The sequence below is a fragment of the Rattus norvegicus genome, chromosome 7 (assembly GCF_021556685.1).
Source record: "Rattus norvegicus strain SHRSP/BbbUtx chromosome 7, alternate assembly SHRSP_T2T, whole genome shotgun sequence".
NCBI lineage: Eukaryota > Metazoa > Chordata > Mammalia > Rodentia > Muridae > Rattus > Rattus norvegicus.
Genome location: NC_141540.1, coordinates 77,064,252 through 77,086,500, shown reverse-complemented (window position 1 = coordinate 77,086,500; position 22,249 = coordinate 77,064,252). Strand labels below are relative to the sequence as shown.

Below are 22,249 nucleotides of genomic sequence, written 5' to 3'. Positions count from 1 at the left end.
AAATGACACTAAAGAGCTGGGCCAGGCCACTCTAGGTGGAATCTGTAACCAAGCAGCTGCCCTGGCCAAGGATAAAACACTTCCTGCTCCATTTTTTCCATGCTCCCCAAAGCTCCCTGGAACATAAACTGTAATGATGAGGAATTCTTTGTTAGACTGTCTTGATATCAGACATGCAAAGATTTGAGCTTGCTACTACCCTTCTAGACTGTAATACAACATTATTTTCCTAAAAGCAGCTTAGATGCTCGTCTCATGTCCAAAGCTCAGGGACCTCTTTTCCAATGTTATCAGTCGTATCTTGTGGTAGCAGCCAGCACAAGCCTCCAGTTGTGTTAATTCCTTCTTAGGGAGAATGGACTCCTCAGGAGTTCTAGCTGTTCTGTGTTGCCTTTGCTCTGTTGGCTGATAAAAGGAAACTCTTTTTTTTTTTTTTTTTTTTTTGGTTCTTTTTTTTCGGAGCTGGGGACCGAACCCAGGGCCTTGCGCTTCCTAGGTAAGCGCTCTACCACTGAGCTAAATCCCCAGCCCCGATAAAAGGAAACTCTTAATGTTTCTGTTTTTCTGCCAGGACTTTTTTCTCTTTTCTGAATCTTACTTCACTCATCCCCTAATCTACAGATAATCTCGATAAGGGGACCAAGTGTCAGGATCAGAAATGGTTCTCACAGGGCAGAGACCTGGTCTGTAACATGCCACAACCATCCTGGTTTGGATCTCTAATCACAGTAGTATAAAGTCAGTGGTACAGCACACACACACACACACACACACACACACACACACACACACACACACACACACACACAGAGGAGCCTGGTGGTGTTTAGCATTGTTTAGTGAAACTTCTTTGCCTACAGTTTGCCCCTACCAACCACTACAGTATACAGACAGAACTCACAGAGACATGGGGCTACATTCTAGCCATCTGACCCAGAACTGTACCAATGGGACAACTTCATCTTCCTAAAGCACGATCTATAAGACAGACAGGCAGAGTAGCAAACAACTGTAATCCCGACACTCAGAAGGCAGAGGCGGTGGGACAGCTATGAGTTCAAGGCCAGCCTGTACTATGTATCAAGGACCCTATCTCAAACGAAGCAAGGCAAAACAAGACGAAAAAGGCATATGAAATTATAATTGCAGTTTCCTCAGAAAGTAATTAATATTGTGAAGCACATCACTAGTTCAACTGTCTGCTCTTTCTCTCATAAACACACACACACACACACACACACACACACACACACACACACACACACACGGGGTGGGGGTGGCGCAGGGTAAGCGATGTTCCAGTTAAGATAAAAAATAGAACAAAACAGAACAAAGTAAACAAAGAACAACATCATTGGTTTCCCCCTGGCAAACCTAAGAACTGTCCGCCTTTAAAAACCTCATAACCATCCTTAAAACGCCATCTTTCGGTGAAGAAACGTCCCAGGCACCATGACACGTTTCTGCAGTCCTGAATTTGGGAGGTGGAAGCAAGCCGCCAGGAACTCAAAAGTCGCCAATACTGAGGAATGGGCAGAACACTGAACATAGTGTCCCATGTCTGTAACCCCAGCCTTCAGGAGCCTACAGCAGGAGGATTGACATAAGTCCCAGGCCAGGCTGGGCTACAGGGTAAGATCCTGTCTCAAAACAATACCAACGAAAAGAAGTAAAAAGACAAAGAAAAGCCTGCGACACTGACACCGAGTGTGCTGTTGAGGGAGCAAAAGCCACCAGGTCTCATGACAAGGGTGGAGCACACACCAGCATGTCATGGCTTGAAGAGGTGACTGTGAAGCCGGTTAAGACAACTCAGTACAGGGAGGACAGACACGTAGGTCAGTTAAACACAATGACTCCCACATTGCTGCTGTCCACACGAGATTGACCAATTAGCTCTTTGACATGGAGTAAAGGCAATTCGAATAGTAAGGACAGTTTTCAACAGATGATTTAGAAACTTAGAAAAGCAGGCTAGGTGTGGTGGCCCAGACCTTTAATCCCAGCCTTGGAAGGGATAGAGGCAGAAACAGGCAGACATACTTGAGTTTAAAGGGAGTTCCAGGCCATCCAGTGCTACTCAGTGAGATGCTGTCTTAACGACAACATCCACAAAAACTTTGAAGGAAACACAGAAGAAAAATCTTCATACTTTTGGACTAGGCACAGGGTTCACAGATAAGACATTGACAATTATGTTCTAAAATTGAGTAAATGTAACTTCAACAAAATTAAAAACCTTTGTGCTGTGGAAGACACTTGCTGTTGCAATAATAAAGCCTGCGGCATGGATGGGAAAACCCTGTGGGTGAGACTTGGATAAGGCCCAGGCTTGGCAGCACACTTGAGGTGTCTGCCACCTCAGAGGGTGGGTCAGAAGGGGCTGCAGTGCAGGCAACTTTCTACTACACAGCAGTTAGGTAAGGGACCCATTTAAATGTCCGTGGGACACCAAGCACAGTAGTGCATGCGTGTGATCCCAGCTTCAGGACACAGAGCAGGTTCAAAGTTGGGTTGCAAATGGCTGGTATCACGTAGGCACAGCCACTTAGAGTAAATGGATGCCAAGAACTCTGAATACAAGGGAAAAAATTAATTTTGGAGATTATATTTGTGATGGCTTTTCTTGGTTGCCAACTAAGTTGATTACATCTGAAATTAACTAAAATTTTAAAAATGGGGCATACAAATGAGGGGTTTTTGCTTAATTTGAAGTGGGAAGAATCACTTCTAAATTTTGGGGTGGGAAGACCCACCTTTGTTCTGGGCCACTCCTTCTGCTGGCAACCCATACAGACAGGGAAGCAGGAAGGTGCTGCTCTTTGCTGCCTGCCCTCGTGTCACTAGCAAAGCCCACTCCTTCACTGGTACTGGGGACTATTTCTTCAGGATTTCAGCATGTACTAAACACCAGTTGAGACATTCAGCCTCATGGACTGAACAACTACTGGATTCTTGGACCTTCCATTCATAGGAAGACATTGTTTGGGCTAGCTGGATCTCAGCCTGAAAGTCATTTTAATAAATCCCCTTTCTATATACAGAGAGACACATTCTATAAGTTCTGTTACTCTAGAGAACCCTAACTAGTACAATACTAAACTGTATTAAGAAAAATGGTGACCAGGCATGGCCTCTAATCCCAGCACTTTGGAGGCAGAGACAGGTGAATCTCTGTGAGTTCCAGAACAGTGAGGCCCTGAATAACAACAACAACAGCAATAATAATAATGAGGAAGAGGAAGAAGAGGAGGAGGAGGAAGAAGGGGAAGAGGAGGAAGAGGAGGAGGAGGAAGAAGAGGAAGAAGAGGAGGAGGAAGAAGAGGAGGGGGAGAATGGCCAGCAGGTAAAGGTAAAGGCCAGCAGGTCTGAGGCACTGAATTCAATCCCAGGATCCCAGGACTCATGTACTAAAGAGAGAACTGGCTCTGACAAGCTGTCTTCTGTCCCTCACATATGTGTTACATGTGTCCCTACCCAGCACATAAAATAAATGTAAAAATTAATTTAAAAAGAAAAGCAGTGCTAAACTTGACTGTAGACTTTAAGGTAAAGCTACAGCAAGTTTGGGAAACTAAGGTTTCCATAACAACAGAGCCCCCACCCCCCACCCCCACACCACCGAAGCCTTGTGATGAAAACACAGTTTGTATAACCAGAATGAAAGATGCCTCACCCATATCCACACCATCATCTTCATGATCATCTTCGTCTCCCTTCCCACCTTCATCTCCCGAGTTTTCAACTTCCTCAATAACCATCCTCTTCCCTTTGGTTTGGAGCTCAGAGGCAGGCTCTGAATTCTTCAGCTCTCTTTCAACCTCTGATAAGGTTTTCTGCAACATAATTAAATGTTTTTTTTTTTTTTTTTTTTTTTTTTTTCCGGAGCTGGGGACTGAACCCAGGGCCTTGCGCTTGCTAGGCAAGCGCTCTACCACTGAGCTAAATCCCCTACCCCATGTTTTTCTTTTAATAAAACAATCATTCTTTCTGGTAAGAATATGAAGTTACTTTAAAATGAATAAACTTAAAAACAGCCATCTTTATAATAATTTCACTGTTTTGTCTGATTAAAATGCTTATGTCACTATAAAATAAGCAAACATACAAGTGGATAATAATATAAAATAAATACGAAACAGGCTAGACAGACAGCTCAGGGGTTCAGGGTACTGGCTGCTCTTGCAGAGGACCTGGGCTCAACTCACAACTCAATCTCCTGCCCTAGGAGAGCTGAGGCTCTCCTTCTGATTCCTGAGGTACCAAGCATGTCTGTGGTGCAGACATACATGCAAAACACCAATACACATAGAACACATTTAAAAAAAGAGGAAGAAAACAAGTCGCCCAAACTCCTCGCCCCCACTTAACCCTGCTGACTGCTGGAGAGCTTTCAGGGATTTCTGTGTACAGACACGCACACAGATGGGCAGTTTATACAGACAAAATACAAACACGCACTATGAAGGACAGTGTTCAAGGTTCTGAGATAGGTTATGCCATCTAGAAAGAAAGACATTTATATTGATCCTTCCCATTAAATATTAAAAATTATTTTACTTGTATAAGTGTATGCAACACACATGCTGGGGTCTGCATAGGTCAGAAGAGGGTGTCGATCCCCTGAAGCTGAAGTTACAGGTGGTGGTAGTCTGTCTGATGGGGGCGCTGAGAAACTAGCTTGGGTCCCCTGGAAGATCAGCTAATGTTACTGACTACACTGCTGAATCATCTCTTCAGCCTCTAAAAATTATTAACATTATTGCTGTGTGCATGTGCATGCGTGTGTGCGTGTGTGCGGGTGTGTGCATGTGTGTGCGTACACGGTTGGTATCCTAAAAATTTGATTCCTCAGTCACCACACACATTCATCAGCACTAAAACTACTCTGTATAATCAGCGTGGGACTTGGGAATAAGAGGAGCTTTGTTGACTGTGGGTAAAAGCCCCTCCTGTCTGACTGAAGATACTGTAGTGCTTTGAATAAGAATGGTCCCCATAAACTCATATTGGAATACTTAGTCCCTCATTGGTGGATCTGTTTTGGGAAGGATTAGGAGGTATAACTTTATTAGAACAGTTGTGTCCTTTCTGATTTCTACCTGCATCCAGAGCTGGCCCTTTGCCATAACTCTAAACCCAGATCCTGCTGGGAGAAAGCTGGTTTCTCAGAAGTGCTGACGCATCTGAGACCACAAGTGAGACTACCATTTCTGCTCACATTCCTAGCCCAAGAGGAACCTGCCTGGAGCCTTCAAGACACAGGAACGGAGGAACAGTCTGGAACAGGATACTTCTGGTTTATGTCTGTGCCCTGAGATGACCCTGTACCACAGCTCTCTGTACCCAAATCCTGCAGGGAGAGAGCTGGTCTCCCAGGAGTGCTGACACACAGATTTAAAGGAGAGTCAAGTCACTGTCAGAGACAGCAAAACCAGCTAACACCAGAAGCAAGCATATGGTGAGAGGCAAGCACAGGAACCTAAGCAACAGAAACCAAGGCCACTTGGCATCATCAAAACCCAGTTCTCTCACCACAGCAAGCCCTGGATACCCCAACACACCAGAAAAGGAAGATTCTGACTTAATTCTGACTCCATTGCTGATCACAACTCATGATCATCATAGAGGGCATTAAGAAAGACATATAACTCCCTTAAAATAATACAGGACAACCCAGGTAAACAAGTAGAAGCCCTTAAAGAGGAAACATGAGGGGCTGGGGATTTAGCTCAGTGGTAGAGCGCTTACCTAGGAAGCGCAAGGCCCTGGGTTCGGTCCCCAGCTCCGAAAAAAAGAACCAAAAAAAAAAAAAAAAAAGAGGAAACATGAAAATCAATTGAACAGGTGAAGGAATAGAACAAAACCATCCAGGATCTAAAAACAAAAATAGAAACAATAAAGAAATCACAAAGGGGGACAAACTGGGAAATAGAAAAGCTAGGAAAGAGATCAGGAGTCATAGACACAGGCATTTTCAACAGAATGCAAGAGATACAAGAGAGAATCTCAGGTGCAGAAGATAATATAGAAAACATTGACAGAACAAAGAAAATGCAAAATGCAAAAAGCTCCTAACTCAAAAATACAGGAACTCCAGGACACAATGAGAAGATCAAACCTAAGAATAATAGATATAGAAGAGAGCAAAGATTCCCAACGTAAAGGGCCAGTAAATATCTTCAACAAAATTATAAAAAACTTCCCTAACCTTAAAAAAAGAGAGAGATGCTCATAAACATACAAGGAGCCTACAGAACTCCGAATAGATTGGACCAGAAAAGAAATTCCTCCCATCACATAATAGTCAAAACACCAAATTCACAAAACAAAGAAAGAATATTAAAAGCAGTAGCGGGAAAAGTCAAGTGACATACAAAGGCAGACCTGTCAAAATCATTCCAGACAGAGACAATGAAAGTCAGAAGATCCTGGGCAGATGTCATACAAACTCTAAGAGAACACAAATGCCAGCCTAGGCTACTACATCCAGCAAAACTCTCAATTAACATAGGTGGAGAAACCAAGATATTCCATGACAAAACCAAATTTACACAATATCTTTCCACAAATCCACCCCTACAAAGGGTAATAGATGGAAAACTCCAACACAAGGAAGGAAACTACATCCTAGAAAAAGCAAGAAAGTGATCTTGCAACAAACCCTAAAGAAGAGAGCCACACAAACATATTTCCACCTCTAACAACAACAACAACAACAAAAAACAGGAAATAACAATCACTATTTGTTAATATCTCTTAACATCAATTGACTCAATTCCCCAATAAAAAGACTTAGACTAACAGACTGAATATGTAGAGGACGTAGCATTTTGCTGCATGCAAGAAACACACCTCAATGACAAAGACAGCCACTACCTCAGAGTAAAAGGCTGTAAAACAATTTCCCAAGCAAATGGTCCTAACACACAAGTTTGAGTAGCCATTCTAATATCCAATAAAATCTAATTTCAACCAAAAGTTATTAAAAAAGATAAGGAAGGACATTTCATATTCATCAAAGGAAAAATCCACCAAAATGAACTCTCAATTCTGAATATCTATGCTCCAAATGCAAGGGCACGTATATTCATAAAAGAAACCTTACTAAAACTCAAAGTATATATTACATCTCACACAATAATAGTGGGAGACTTTAACACCCCACTCTCATCAATCAGATCATGGAAACAGAAACTCAACAAAGACACAGTGAAACTAACAGAAGTTATGAACCAAATGAATTTAACAGATATCTATAAAACATTTCATCCCAGCATAAAAGAATATACCTTCTTCCCAGAACCTCATGGTACCTTCTCAAAAATTGACCATATAATGGGTTACAAAGCAGACCTCAACAGATACAAGAAGATTGAAATAATTCCATGCATTCTATCAGATCACCATGGACTAAGGCTGATCTTCAATAACAACAAAGATGACAGAAAGGCCACATACATGTAGAAGCTGAACAATGTTCTACTCAATGACAACTTGGTCAAGGAAGAAATAAAGAAAGAAATTAAAGAATTTTAGAATTTAATGAAAATTAAGTCACAACATACCCAAACTTATGGGACACAAAGAAAGCAATGCTAAGAGGAAAACTCATACCTCTGAGTGCCTCCAAAAAGAAACTGGAGAAAGCATACACTAGCAGCTTGACAGTACACCTAAAAGCTCTAGAACAAAAAGAAGTAAATACAGCCAAGAGAAGTAGATGGCAGGAAATAATGGAACTCAGGGCCGAAATCAACCAAGCAAAAACAAAAGAACCATACAAAGAATCAACAAAACCAGGAGTTGGTTCTTTGAAAAAAATCACCAAGATAGATAAACCCTTAGTCAGACTAACCAGAGGGCACAGAGAATTTGTCCAAATTAACAAAATCAGAAATGAAAAGGGAGGCATAACAACAGAAACTGAGGAAATTCAAAACATCATCAGATCCTACTACAAAAGCCTATACTGAACTAAACTGGAAAATCTTGATGAAATGGACAATTTTCTAGACAGATACCAGGTATCAAAGTTAAATCAGGATCAGATAAACCATCTAAACAGTCCCAAACTTCTAAAGAAATAGAAGCAGTCATTAAAAGTCTCCTAACCAAAAACGTCCAGGACCAGATGGGTTTAGTGCAGAATTCTATCAGACCTTCATAGAAGAACTAATACCAGTACTGTCCAAACTATTCCACAAAATAGAAACAGAAGGAACACTACCCAATTCCTTTTATGAAACCACAATTATGCTTATACCTAAACCACACAAAGTCCCAACAAGAAAAGAAAACTTCAGACCAATTTCCCTTATGAATAACCATGCAAAAATACTCAATAAAATTCTCACAAACCAAATCCAAGAACACATCAAAATGATCATCCACCATGATCAGGTAAGCTTCATCCCAGAGATGCAGGGATGGTTCACTATATGAAAATCCATCAATGTAATCCACTATTTAAATAAACACCAAATGATCATCTCATTAGATGCTGAGAAAGCATATAACAAAATTCAACACCCCTTCATGATAAAAGTATTGGAAAGATCAGGAATCCAAGGCCCATACCTAAACACAGAAAAAACAATTACAGCAAACCAGTAGCCAATATCAAACTAAATGGAGAGAAACTTGAAGCAACCCTTCTTAAATCTGGGTGTGGATAAGGCTGCCCACTCTCTCCCTGCTTATTCAATATAATTTTTGAAGTCCTAGCCAGGGCAATCAGACAACAAAAGGAGGTCAAAGGGATGCAGACTGGAAAGGAAGAAGTCAAAATATCACTATTTGCAGATGATATGTTAGTATAATTAAGTGACCCCCAAAATTCCACCAGCGAACTCCTACAGTTGGTAAACAATTTTAGCAAAGTACCTGGATATAAAATTAACTCAAAGAAATCAGTAGCCTTCCTCTACTCAAAGGATAAACAGGCTGAGAAAGAAATTAGGGAAATGACAACCTTCGCAATAGTCACAAATAATATAAAATGTGATAATAATATAAAATATATAATATTTATTAATAATAATATAATATAAAATTATTTGGTATGACTCTAACAAAGTAAGTGAAAGATCTGTATGACAAGAACTTCAAGTCTTGGAAGAAAGAAATCGAAGAAGATCTCAGAAGATGGAAAAATCTCCTATGCTCATGGATTGGCAGGATTAATATTGTAAAAATGGCCATCCTACCAAAAGCAATCTACAAATTCCATTCCAAACTCAATTCTTCATAGAGTTAGAAAGAGCAATTTGCAAACTCATTTGGAATAACAAAAATCCAGGATATAGAAAACTATCCTCAACAATAAAAGAACTTCTGGGAGAATCACCATCCCAAGCAGTATTACAGAGCAACAGTGATAAAAGCTGTATGATATTGGTACAGAGACAGGCAGATAGATCAGTGGAATAGAACCGAAGACCCAGAAATGAACCCACATATCTATGGTCACTTATCTTTGACAAGGGAGCTAAAACCATCCAGTGGAAAAAAGTCAGCATTTTCAGCAAATGGTGCTGGTTCAACTGGAGGTCAGCATGGAGAAGAATGCAAATTGATCTATTCTTATTGCCCTGTACAAAGCTCAAGTCCAAGTGGATTAAGGACCTCCACGTAAAACCAGATACACCAAAACTAATAGGAGAAAAAGTGGGGAAGAGCCATGAATACATGGGCATAGGGGAAAATTTCCTGAACAGAATACCAATAGCTTATGCTCTAAGATCAAGAATTGACAAATGGGACTTCATAAAGTTGCAAAGCTTCTGTAAGGCAAAGGACACTGTCTTCAGGACAAAATGGCAATCAACAGATTGGGAAAAGATCTTTACCAATCCTACATTTGATAGAGGGCTAATATCCAAAATATGCAAAGAACTCAAGAAGTTAGACTCTAGAGAATCAAATAACCCTATTAAAAAAATAGGGTACAGAGCTAAACAACAGATGCTGGAGAGGATGTGGAGAAAGAGACACTCCTCCATTGCTGGTAGGATCGCAAGCTGGTACAACCACTCTGGAAATCAGTCTGGAGGTTCCTCAGAAAATTGGATATTGAACTACCTGAGGACCCAGCTATACCTCTCTTGGGCATATACCCAAAAGATGCCCCAACATATAACAAAGACACATGCTCCACTATGTTCATAGCAGCCTTATTTATAATAGCCAGAAGCTGGAAAGAACCCAGATGCCCTTCAACAGAGGAATGGATTCAGAAAATGTGGTACATCTACACAATGGAGTACTATTCAGCTATCAAAGACAATGACTTCATGAAACTCATAAACAAATGGATGGAACTAAAAAGTATCATCCTGAGTGAGGTAACCCAATCACAGAAAACACACATGGTTTGCACTCACTGGTAAGTGGATATTAGCCCAAAAGTTCAAATTACTCAAGATACAATCCACATGAAGCTCAAGAAGAAGGACGACCAAAGTGTGGATACTTCAGTCCTTCTTAGAAGGGGGGAACAAAAATATTTATAGGAGGGGATATGGAGACAAAGTTTGGACCAGAGACTGAAGGAAAGGCCATCCAGAGAGTGTCCCACCTGGGGATCCAGCCTATATATATATATATATATATATATATATATATATATATACATACACACACACACACACACACACACACAGCCACTAAACGCAGACAATATTGTTGATGTCAAGAACTACAAGCTGACAGGAGTGTGATATAGCTGTCTCCTGAGAGGCTCTGTTAGAATAGGACAAATACAGAGGTGGATGCTGACAGCCAACCATTGAACTGAGAATGGACCCCAATGGAGAAGTTAGAGAAAGGCTTGAAGGAGCTGAAGGGATTTGCAACCACATAAGAACAACCAACCAGAGCTCCCAGGGACTAAACCACCATCCAAAGCGTACACATGGACAGACCCATGTCTCCAGCTGTATATGTAGCAGAGGATGGCCCTGTTGGGCATCAATGGGAGGAGAAGTCTTTAGTCCTGCCAAAGCTCGAGGCCCCAGTGTAGGTGATTGTCAGAGCGGGGAGGCAGGAGTGGGTTGGTGGGTGGGTGGGGGAGCACCTTCATAAAAGCAGGGGGAGGGGTGATGGGATTGGGGTTTATAGATGGGAAACCGGGAAAGGGGATAACATTTGAAATGTACATTCAAAAAAACCAATAAAAATAAATAAATAAAAATCATACTTAAAAAAAAAGAAGAGGTTTGTCAGTAGGAGTTAGCGTTGAGATTTCTATCTTCCTGTCTGCTGCTGGTTGTAGACAAGATATAAGCTAGTTCTCTCTCTCTCTCTCTCTCTCTCTCTCTCTCTCTCTCTCTCTCTCTCTCTCTCTCTCTGCCCACACCTTTAATCCCAGCACTTGGGAAGCCAAAGCAGGTAGATCTGAGTTTGAGGCCAGCCAGGGCCACAGAGAGAAGCCCTGTCTTTAAAAACCAAAGGTGTACGTTCTCAACCACTGATCCAGCCCCATCCTGCCTGCTGCCATGCTCGCCGCCATGACAGTCATGGACTCACTCTCTGCACCTGGAAGCAAGACCCAGGGAAATGCTTTCTTTCTCAGTTGCCTGGTCATGGTGTCTCTTCACAGCAATGAAGCAGATACCTTGTATGTGCAGATCAGCCAGCCATGTTATTAATTTGCAAATAGAGTGAATTAGCACATCTTTCCTGGTCTTGAAAGTTCTTCTTCAGGCTCAGAGCCATGCTTCCTTTCACAGCTTACTCTCTCCTACCTCAAGGAGATATCAACACTTTATAGAGTTTTTCATCTTTGTGAAAGGTGTGGCTTCACTCCCAGCACCATCTATTCAACAAGACTGGTGCCATAAAAAAAAAGATTTATTTACTTTATTTATGAGTACACCAACCAGAAGAGGGCATCTGATCCAATTACAGATGGTTGTGAGCCACCACGTGGTTGCTGGGAATCGAACTCGGGACCTCTGGAAGAGTAGTCAGTGCTCTTAACCGCTGAGCCATCTCTCCAGCCTAACTGATGCCATTTTTTTTTTTTTTTGGTTCTTTTTTTCGGAGCTGGGGACCGAACCCAGGGCCTTGCGCTTCCTAGGTAAGCGCTCTACCACTGAGCTAAATCCTCAGCCCCCAACTGATGCCATTTTTAACTTACATTCAGTAGCAGCTGGGCATGGCAGTGAATACACTCTTAATCCGAGCGCCTGGGAGGCAGAGGTAAGTAAGCCTCTGTAAGTTTACTGCCAGCCTGGTCTTTACAGGGTACTACAGACCTACTACAGTGACATGCTGAAACCCTGTCTTAAAACCCCAAAATAAATAAGGAAAACCAGAAACAGAAAACTACAGAGTTAGGTTTTAAAAACCATTGTCCATCCTTACCTTGGCCAGGTCGTTGTCAGGCTCTGCTTGCAGCACCTTTCTCAGGTCGTCCACGGCCTCCAGGAACTTGTTTTGATGTTTATATGTGGTGGCGCGTCTCAGGAGAGCTAAAAATGTGCCAAGGTAAATGCTCGGTAGTTTAACATGGACCATGGTAGTGTCACATAGTTTGAACACGTTCCCAGCAAGAGGCAAAGTATAAGCAGCACGAGACACTAGCAGGTCCGAGTGGTGGCATGTGACACCACCCTGCCATGTGCAGAAAGGCTTCATTGGGTACCAGCCTGCCTTTTAAATTCCTTTAGACTTCCATACACGAGTATCATGCTGTGGTCAAATCCACCCTTTCCCCCTTCCCTCCGTCCTTTCTTCCAACAGCTTCTCACTTACAATTCCATGTGCACCTTTTTAAAAAACAAAAACCCAGAGTCCACCTAGTGCTATCGGAATGTGGGTGGGTGTAGGGCTAGGGACTGATGCAGGAGCAACATGGTGGTCTGAAGGACAAATGTCCCTGGGGGCATTGGAATTCGACTACTTGGTCCAGTTGGTGGGGCTATTTGGGGAGGTTTATGAGGTGCAGCAGCCCTCCTGGTGGACGACGGTGGGACTGTGAGAGAGAAAGCCTCATCCTATGTCCACCTGGCTCTCTCTACTGCTTGCAGTTAATGCTGTGGGCACTTCACTGCTTGATCCTTCTGTCAGGTCTCTCTACCATGATGATCTCAAACAAACTCCTTCTCTCTTATGCTGCCTTGGTCATGGTGTTATCACAGCAAAGAATAGCAACTCACACAGGTCTCCTCTCGGGGGCTGCATCTGAAGAGAACTGATCTCCCTCAGCAGTAACAACCGAGGCTACTCACGGCCTGGACCTGCCACTGGGCTCTGCCCCTTTCCCATGCCCTGCCCCGTGCTTGCCCTGTGCCACAGCAGGGAACTGCTCACTCACGGGACAGTAATGCTTGCATTCCTTCAGTCGCCACTGCTCATGGCTCATTATTAGGAGATTGCTTGTAGACATTTTGTAGGCACTGACTGGCCAAGGATAGATAAAACATATTAGCCGGTTACTTTTGTTTGGTGGTGGTGAGAAGGGTCATGTGTTTGGCTTGATTTGGTTTAGTGTTTCGGGTCTCATAGCATAGGCTGCTTTTGAACTCACTGTATAGCCAAGGAAGACCTTTAAACTCTGGTCCCCCTGAGCCTACCTGCCATGCAATAACAGGCATGGGCCATGTCACCCAGCTCTATACAGCTAATCCTACAATAATCAGAGCTGGCTGTGGCAGTAAGAAAGGCCTAAATCCCAGCTTTCATGCGGGTGAGGTGGGAGCATTGGAAGTCTGGGCTGGCTTGAGTTATATAGTAAGGGCCTGTCTCAAACAAACAAACAAACAAACAAACAAACAAACAAACACAAAACAAAGACGGAAACTAAACCAAAACAGCCCAAAGTTAACTTAGCATGAAGAAGAGCCATGATGTGGTCCTGGTGACCATATCAGCTGGGGTCAGGAATGGAGCACTCTGGCATTTTGTGTTAGTATTTTTTTGTACATTTCAATTTATAATTTTATAACCATTTAACACTAACGGTGTACCATTCTAGTCCCTTGGTCCCTTATATGAGAGAACTTTACATAGTAAAATGGTATATTGAGAAAAAAAATCAGGTTCAATAATTCTAAAATGTAAGAAACAGTGTGTCAAATGTTTTAATATGCTATCAATAGCTGGAAATTAATTATAGAACTTAGTTTTAGCCTTATAAAGAACATACTGTGTTGTACATATTGGCAACTCAACAAAATTACAGGTTTCAGGTTTGTTATTAGGTAGTTACTAGGTAGCTGACTGCTCAGAGGACTGTCACTCATGCTAGGACTAGGTAACAGCTGCAGCTCACATCGTTCTCCACTACTGCCTTAGGGTTTCCATTGCTGTGAAGAGACACTGTGCCCAAGACAACTCTTATAAAAGCAAACATCTAATTGGCTCTGGCTTACAGTTTCAGGTGTTCAGTCATTATCATCATGGCAGGAAGCATGGTAGTGCACAGGCCAAGACGGTACTGGAGAAGGAGCTGAGAGTTCTACATCTTGATGCTAAGGCAGCAGGAGACTGTCCTCCTCAGGCTCTTCCACCGGAGGAGGCTTTCTTTTGTCCTGGGTGGAGCTTATGCACAATTCCTCAAAAGCCCATCCCCACAGTGACACACTTCCTCCAACAAGGCCACACCCACTCCAAGGCCACACCCACTCCAAGGCCACACCTCCTAATAGTGCCACTTGCCTTCGGTCAAACATTCAAACCACAACTACTATTTCTTCTTCTGAAAGAAGTGGCATCACAAAGTACCTCAGGTGGGCTGCTGGACCCGAGACAAGGTACTTGCTGCCTCGTTACCTTTTATGTTCCCAGGCTCCAGCTCCAAGGCCTTCTCGCAGTCTTCAAGAGCACTGCTCCATCTCTGCAGCTTGATTTCGGCCTGAGCACGATTGTTGTAGGCAGTCGCAGTGGGAAGAGCGGATAAGCTCCTACAGAAGAAACGCAAGACGGCAACGGGGAGCTCAGAGACAGAGGAACTCAGCTGAGGTTCTGTTGTAGTATGAACACGAAATGTCCTGACAGGCTGGTGACACAGTGATGAGAGAGAGGCTCTGGAAACATCAGGGGCTGAGCCTACAGAAGGAAGGAGGTTGCAGGGATCACGTCCTTGGCTTCTCTCCCTTTGCCCCAGCGTGTGGATGTATTGGAGACTGGTTCTAATGTTTTGATTCAATCTGCGTGTCCAAATGCTAAAGGTCCTTGACCCCAGTTGGTTTTGATCAATCAGTAAAGATGCCAATGGCCAATGGTTAGGCATGGGATGGGACCCGTAGAGTTGCACAGGTTTGGACACAGGGAGAGAGGGAGAAAAGATTTCCATGAGTTGGGGAGAAGGATGGGATGCAGGAGCTGCAGGAGAGAAAGCCAACCAGACAAGTGAGAATGTGGCTGGGTGGCCACTGGCCACTTCCCTGATTGGGCCTGGGGTAGCAGTGGAAGGTTTAGGAGTACCAGCCTTTGAGGTAGCTAAGGCTTTTCAAAAATAAGTTAGTGTGTGTGTGTGTGTGTGTGTGTGTGTGTGTGTGTGTGTGTGTGTGTTCCATTCATGAATTCAAAGAGTTCCTTTGGGGGAGGGGGTGGCTGGAAGTGTGCGACCCTCAGGGAGCACAAAGCAGTATAGCTAAAAAGTCCCGCTACGTGGATATCCCTGACCCGGTCCCTTCCTATGTTCTACCGTCAGGTCCACCATGAAGTAAATAGCTTATTCCTGCCATCAAGTTGTTCAGCCTTACTTCAGACCCAAGATAACAGAGCCAGCCAAACCACCAAACTTGAGTTCAGCCCTCAGAAACAGTGGGCCAAAGTAAATCCTTCCCTCCTTATAGCCGCTATTTTCAGGTATTTAGGTCATAGCTATGCACAAGTAACTGGTACAAACTATAAGTAAAGCAAATCTAGACCGTATAAGAGCTGAACTCTGTGTCCCTTAAAATTTATATGTTGAAATCCTAAACCTACGATGTCTCAGAATATGAATATGTCTGTGTGGAGGGCTTTAGAGATACCTAGGCCAAGGATACACACGGCTTGGTGCTTGCTGGGTTCAATCCCCAGTGCCACAGTCTCAGTTTCTTTTCCTGTTGCTATGATAAAATGCCCCAATGTGACAACTGGAGGTAGAAAGACTTATTTTGGCTCACTTTCAAATACAGTTCATCATGGTGGGAAAAATCACCATATGCACAAGCAGGGAGCAGAGACAGGCATGGATGTGCCCTGCTGTTTAAGTGCCCGTTCTGTTTATACAAGCTAGGATCCTTGGCAGGGAATGGTAGCACCCATAGTGGGTGGGTTGTCCCAACTCAACACAATCAAGATAATAACCCCCCACAAGCAGGCCCATGGGCCCAGCTTCCGGGGGATTATAGATTCTTCCAGGTTACAAATAATACTAGTCATTACAACAACCACCAAAAAAATGTTTTAGAAAGGTAATTAAGTTAATGAGGTCCACAGTGTGTGTATTCTAGTCTGACAAAACTGATATCCTTATAAAAGGAAGAGGCAGATGAGAGGCAGATATGAGTGACAGGCATATGCTGTGAGCCAACAGTAAGAAGACAGACACCTGCCAGCCTAAGTCAGCACCTCTAAAGCAACCAGCCCTGCCTTCACCTTACACTTAGACTTCCAGCCTTCAGAAATGTGAGGTAAACATCTTGTTCAGGCCACTAGGTCTGTGGTATTTTGTGATAACATATGCCATGAAAGTACAGAAACGCAGTTCTGTGCATGACATGTCCATCGAGACAGTCTTAACCACTCAGTAAAAGGCTGGAAGCCAGTTTACCCCTTAGAGAGGGGACATAAAGGTAAGCACTGCTGGATCTCTGTTTTAAAAATTAAAAACATTTTCAACTCCTGGAGAATTTTTTCCTAGTACAAAAAAGTGAAGTTCTCAATCACAATATCCTATTAATAGTCAGTTCCTATTGTGCTGACAATAATGAGCTTGTTTATAATTAAAAGTAAGTTTAATTATAAGGAAATCATCATAAAATTATTTAGTCAAAGAAATTTAACTGAAAGAAACAGAAGAGTATATGAGAAGAAAGAGGACTACAGAGGAAGCCACAAAGGTTGACAGATTAGATATAGCACAAAATAACAAGTAAAATGAGGACTGGGGACTCTTCCTTTCTGCTGCTTTAAAAGTGATTTGGAATGATATGCAATAACTGGTACCAGATATAGGATTTACTAAACACAGAGGATATATAGAGGGAAAAGTCATAAACAGGGTCAATGTATTCAGATCACTAAAGGTGCACACAGAGGAATTCCAAGACTTGGTAGAGACCAGGCTAGGCCAGTGTCTGTAGGGCACTGAGTATGGGCAATGAGCACCTGTCTTACTGTCTCAGTTAGGGCTTCTATTGCTGGGATGAAACACCGTGACCAACAACAACTTGGAAAGGAAAGGATTTATTTGGCTCACATTTTTATATCATAATTCATCATTAGGGGAAGTCAGGGCAGGAACTCAAACAAGCAGGAACCTAGAGGCAAGAGCCGATGCAGAGGCCATGGAGGGGTGCTGCTTACTGGTTTGCTCCCCATGGCTTGCTTAGCCTGCTTTCTAATAGAACCTAAGACCACCAGCCCAGGGATTGTATCATGCACCATGGCTGGGCCCTCCCCTATCAATCACTAATTGAGAAAATGCCCTGCAGGCTTGCCTAGAGCCAGATCTTCTGGAGGCCTCCTCTTAACGGAGGCTCCCTCCTCTCAGATGACACAGACCACATAGCACAGCACTGCAGGCACTGAGTGCCCCCACACACAGATCATGCCATCCTCCTTACTTGGGCCACCCCAGGGGAGTCTTACCACTCTGCCCATTGAAGAGGAGAGAGTGCACGCAGTGAGGAATCTAAGGTATGCCAACAGCCACATCCACCCAGGAACTGCAAGGGCCACACCTAGACCACGGTGAGGCATCTGCCTTAGTCTAGAAGGCAGCAGACTGCAGTTCTCTAATCCAAAATTCTTCAACTAGCTGACCCCTCAACAAGGAAGGCAAAGAAAATGTCATTCCTGGTAAGAGACAGGGTCCACTAGTGGAAATTCACAACACACACACATCCCGAGCCAACCAAACAAGCAAACACAGTTGGGAGACGGTGGTGCCTATAATCCCAGCACCTGAGACATGGAAGGAGGAGGATCCGAGGTTCAAGGCCAACCTGGGCTCATAAACTATGAGAAAAGGAGTGAGGGTGAGGGAGGGAGGATGAGTCTGGCAGGCTGGTGTCCGCAGACTGAACATGGGAGGCTGCACTGTAGCCATCAGTATCCTTGCTACTTCCAGTTAGCTGAATACAGGCGCCATCAAAGAAGAAACACCTAGACTCACAAAGGTAGCAAACATCTGTAATCAGAGTGGAGGCAGGAGGACCAGGTCATTCTGAGGTTAGTTTGATATGTGGGGTACTACCTCAAAAAACAAACAAAAATAAACTTTACAGTCTTCCTTACAAAGGAGGAGGGAGGGCTGTATACAGCTTAATTGTGAGTTTAAGACACCCTGTCTTAAGGTAGCACTGGAACTTACTATGCAGACTGGGCTGACCTCAGAGATCCTCTTGCCTCTGCCTCCCCAGTGCTGGGGTCAAAGGGGTCAAAGGTGTGTGCCACCATGGTTGCTGGCACTGGTGACTTTAGAAACCTGGCAATGACATTGCATGAACCCAAACCTACTCCATCTTGGGACCAGCCTCCAGATTAAAAGAAAAAAAAAAAAAAAGACTTGAGAACTTGGCCTGCAGCTGAACCCAATCTGCACCCACTACCAGGAAGGACTCCATGGCTTGTCCTTGGCCCACACCCAGAATTACTCTCTAGCTACTTCCTAGCAATAGTGAAGCAAAGATCAGTCTGATTGTTTCAGATGTTCCTTTAGACTGTGATTGTATCTGGTCTTGCTTCAGAGCACCCACTGTTGGCTTACAACAGTCATCCTATGAGATGCTTGCCAGTCTACAACCCCTCTCACTTGCTCCCTTTTCTTATAAAACCTTGTCCTGCTGAGGGTTTCAGCTGCTTTGCCTTCCTGTCCTGCTCCGTCAGGGTTGGGCTGGAGGACAGAGTCCAAGCCGGAGGTTGTAATAAAGAGACCCCAGTGTGATTGCATTGCTCCCTAGTGGTCTTTTGGGGTTCACGAATGCTTCCTGGACAACAGCATAACTTCAAGAGTCCGCAGGTCCTGATGAAGACCTGCTATGAGCTGAGCCCTTCACTGGGTGGTGAGGGGAAATGTCATCAGACAACTGAACAAGTGTGCTCTACCCTCGGGGAGCTTATGGCACCGTGGCTGCCAGATACAGAAATCTGAACTGTACCCATGAGAGGAGCTATGAAGGGCTGTAAGGCGCTAAAAGAGCCTGCTAACCAGAAGATGGTGTGCTGTGTTACAGGGTACAGTAACTTGGGTGGGGGGATCAGGGAAGAGTCCTCTAAAGAACTGAAGACATGGGCTATGTCACAAAAGATAAGGTAGACTCAACAGATGGTGTGGGGAGGGAGACAGCCACAGGGGCCACCTCTGGGTGAACTCATGACATCACAGGTACAATCCCTGAGTGAACACAGTCTATCCAGTTTATTTATGTGGTTTTTAATAACTAAACCATCACTTTAATTTCACCCATGTGGATGTTTTGCTGGCATACATCTACAACTGCATGTGTGCTTGGTGCCCGGTTGGATCCCCTGGAGCTGGAATTACAGCAGGTTCAGAGCTGCCCTGTGGATGCAAGGACTGAACCTAGTTCTTCCGGAAGAGCAGCCCCTGTGCTTGCTGAGTCCCTACGAGGGGAGGGCAGGGGAGGGCAGAACTAAGCCACAGGGGAGGAGAACCCACTGACCTGGTGTAATACATCACAGCCTCTTCGTAGTCTCCTGAGTAGAACGCCTCGTTCCCTTTCCCCTTTTCACGGTTGGCAAGAAAATTCTTTTCCTTCTCAGTCAGACCTAGAAATAAACTCACATGAAAGCACACAACCTAAGACGACTTCTCTCAATGTTTGAATGCTTGAGTGCTTTGATTTTAGGGTGGCTCTGGAACTAGAACCTAGGGCCTCAGGCAAGGCCAACAAGTGTTCCACCACTGAGCGATACTCGATACTGCCATATCCAAGAATAGTTATATTAATGAAGAAGAAAGCCATGGGTTAAACAAACAAAATAAAAGCTCTCGAGTTTGGGGCTATTTCTTCTCTTCTAGCTACGTTTGTTTTTAGGGTTGGTTTTCTTACAGCTGGTTTAACTATTACTTTAAAGGGCTTGTATGGACTTCAGATGAAAAGGTGTCTCATTTCTTTTGTTTGATGCAAAAAGATGAGAATTTTTCTTAAAGAGGGTTGGAAAAAGGAAATGGAAAACAAAAGAATATTCTAAGAGAAGTATGTTTCTATTTAAAGTCTTACAAACATCATTATTAAAGCCAGGCACGGTGGTGCACACCTCTAACCGGAGCACTTACATAACGGAGGCAGGAGGATCAGAAGTCCGAGCTCAAGCTATGGTGAGTTCACTAGAAATAAACTTGTTAGGAGCGGTCCACTCTGGCCGAAGCCTACGAACATTCATGGAAATCAGTAGTGCTCAAGGACAATATGTCCTCAGCTGACATGTTTCCTGTAATTAAAAGGTTGGAAGAGGACCAACCCCCCTTTCCTCTTATTACCTGCTGTGTCTATTTTCGTCTCAATTTTAGACAAATGAGCTTTGTTGTTTATGACAGTCTTCTCTTTGTAATCCTCATCAATCTTTGAACACTCTTTTTCCACATCAAATCTGAAATAACAACAGAAGACTAGTACAATACAAGGAAGAAACAGACCTTAGCACTGTTCCTTGCCTCTAAGGCTCACACAGAGTCTGCAGATGGATTGTCTGGGACAAACTCTTAGGACTCGGTCTCAGAATGCTGCCTTGTCCTGGAACTCACTCTGTAGACCAGGCTGGCCTTTGAACTCACAGATATCACCTGCCTCTGCTTCCCAAGTGCTGGGATTAAAGGTGTGCACAAACACTGCCTGGCTGAAATTCTTTTCTCTGGTGTTGGCAAATATTTGCAGATGCCAAATGAGATCTGTGGGGAACCCACAGGTTAAAACGTGACACTCATGCCTGCTTCACATACGTGTAACCCAAGCACAGTTCCATATAATAGTTTAAATAATTTTATGAATGAAACAATAATTTTACGGTGTAAAATTATCCACTGGCACTGACCTGTCAGTGCTCAAAGAGCTTCAGACTTGAGAACATTTTTGGACTTTGGTTTTCAGATTTCCAATGCTCAACCTGTCCTGGGTGTCCAGACTTATGAGCCAAACACTCGCCGTGGGTTTCTCCTCATCTGCATTCCTTCTTAAGCAACTGCCTGGCACCAAGGCACCCACTCTTAAGCCCAGCACTGGGACGAAGAGGCAGGTGGATCTCTGTGAGTTCTAGGCCAGCCTGGTTTACAGAGGGGATTCCAGGCCAGCCAGAGTTACATAGTAAGAGGCAATGTAAGAAAAAGTTTTTTTTTTAAAATATAACCTGTTTTACTGGATGTTGGAGGTATATGCCTTTAATCCCAGCACTCAAGAGGCAGAGGCAGGCAGATCCAGGAGTTGGAGGCTAGCCTGGTCTACAAAGGGAGTTCCAGGATACCCAGGGCTACACAGAGAAACCCTGTCTCAAAAACAATGGACTTAAATATAACCTTTTTTTCTGGTTGGTCTCATAATCCAAAGGATTCAGAAAAGTCAGCTTTAATGGAAAAAATGGAATTAAAACAGCTTAGATGACCGGAGTGGTAGTGAGTGCTAAGAGTCATAGCAGCTAGTGGAGGGGCGGGGGAGGACAGACAGGGTTACATGGGAGATCCCGTCTCAAAAGAAACAAGAAAGGGGCCGGGGAGTATTGGGTAAAATGGTAACTTTACTAAATTAATTGGAGACACTTGTATCATTGTATTATAACATTTATAATGTTATAAATTAGCATAGTGTTTAATAGTAGGGAATTTTTCAGAGACAACTTTTAAATAAAGAAATATAAAACATACTTATCCCACTCTGCATAATCCCTTGGAATCCTCTTCTTAGCTGTCTTACTTTTAGAAGATGTTTCCTGAAAGAATAAATCATACTTGATCAGATTCCTTCAACCTAAGCTCACCTGGATTTATTATAAATGCACTGTGAGCCACTGCTGTAAGATACACAAATGGAACGGATCAGAAAAACAGGTCCTGGGGGGTTAGAAGAACTCC

At 43.5% G+C, this 22,249-nt stretch overlaps 1 protein-coding gene across 1 annotated transcript in view; it reads right to left on the bottom strand.

Annotated features, from left to right (window-relative positions):
* Positions 1–22,249, bottom strand: part of Spag1 (sperm associated antigen 1) — a 59,881-nt gene that overhangs the window by 25,175 nt on the left and 12,457 nt on the right. Inside the window, exons 5-10 of the mRNA NM_001012116.1 lie at positions 22,043–22,107; positions 20,669–20,778; positions 19,848–19,953; positions 14,779–14,909; positions 12,370–12,476; positions 3,677–3,836 (exon numbers count right to left, since the gene is read on the bottom strand). Of these exons, the coding sequence (NP_001012116.1) occupies positions 3,677–3,836; positions 12,370–12,476; positions 14,779–14,909; positions 19,848–19,953; positions 20,669–20,778; positions 22,043–22,107 (679 nt within the window). The remainder of the gene's footprint in view (positions 1–3,676; positions 3,837–12,369; positions 12,477–14,778; positions 14,910–19,847; positions 19,954–20,668; positions 20,779–22,042; positions 22,108–22,249) is intronic.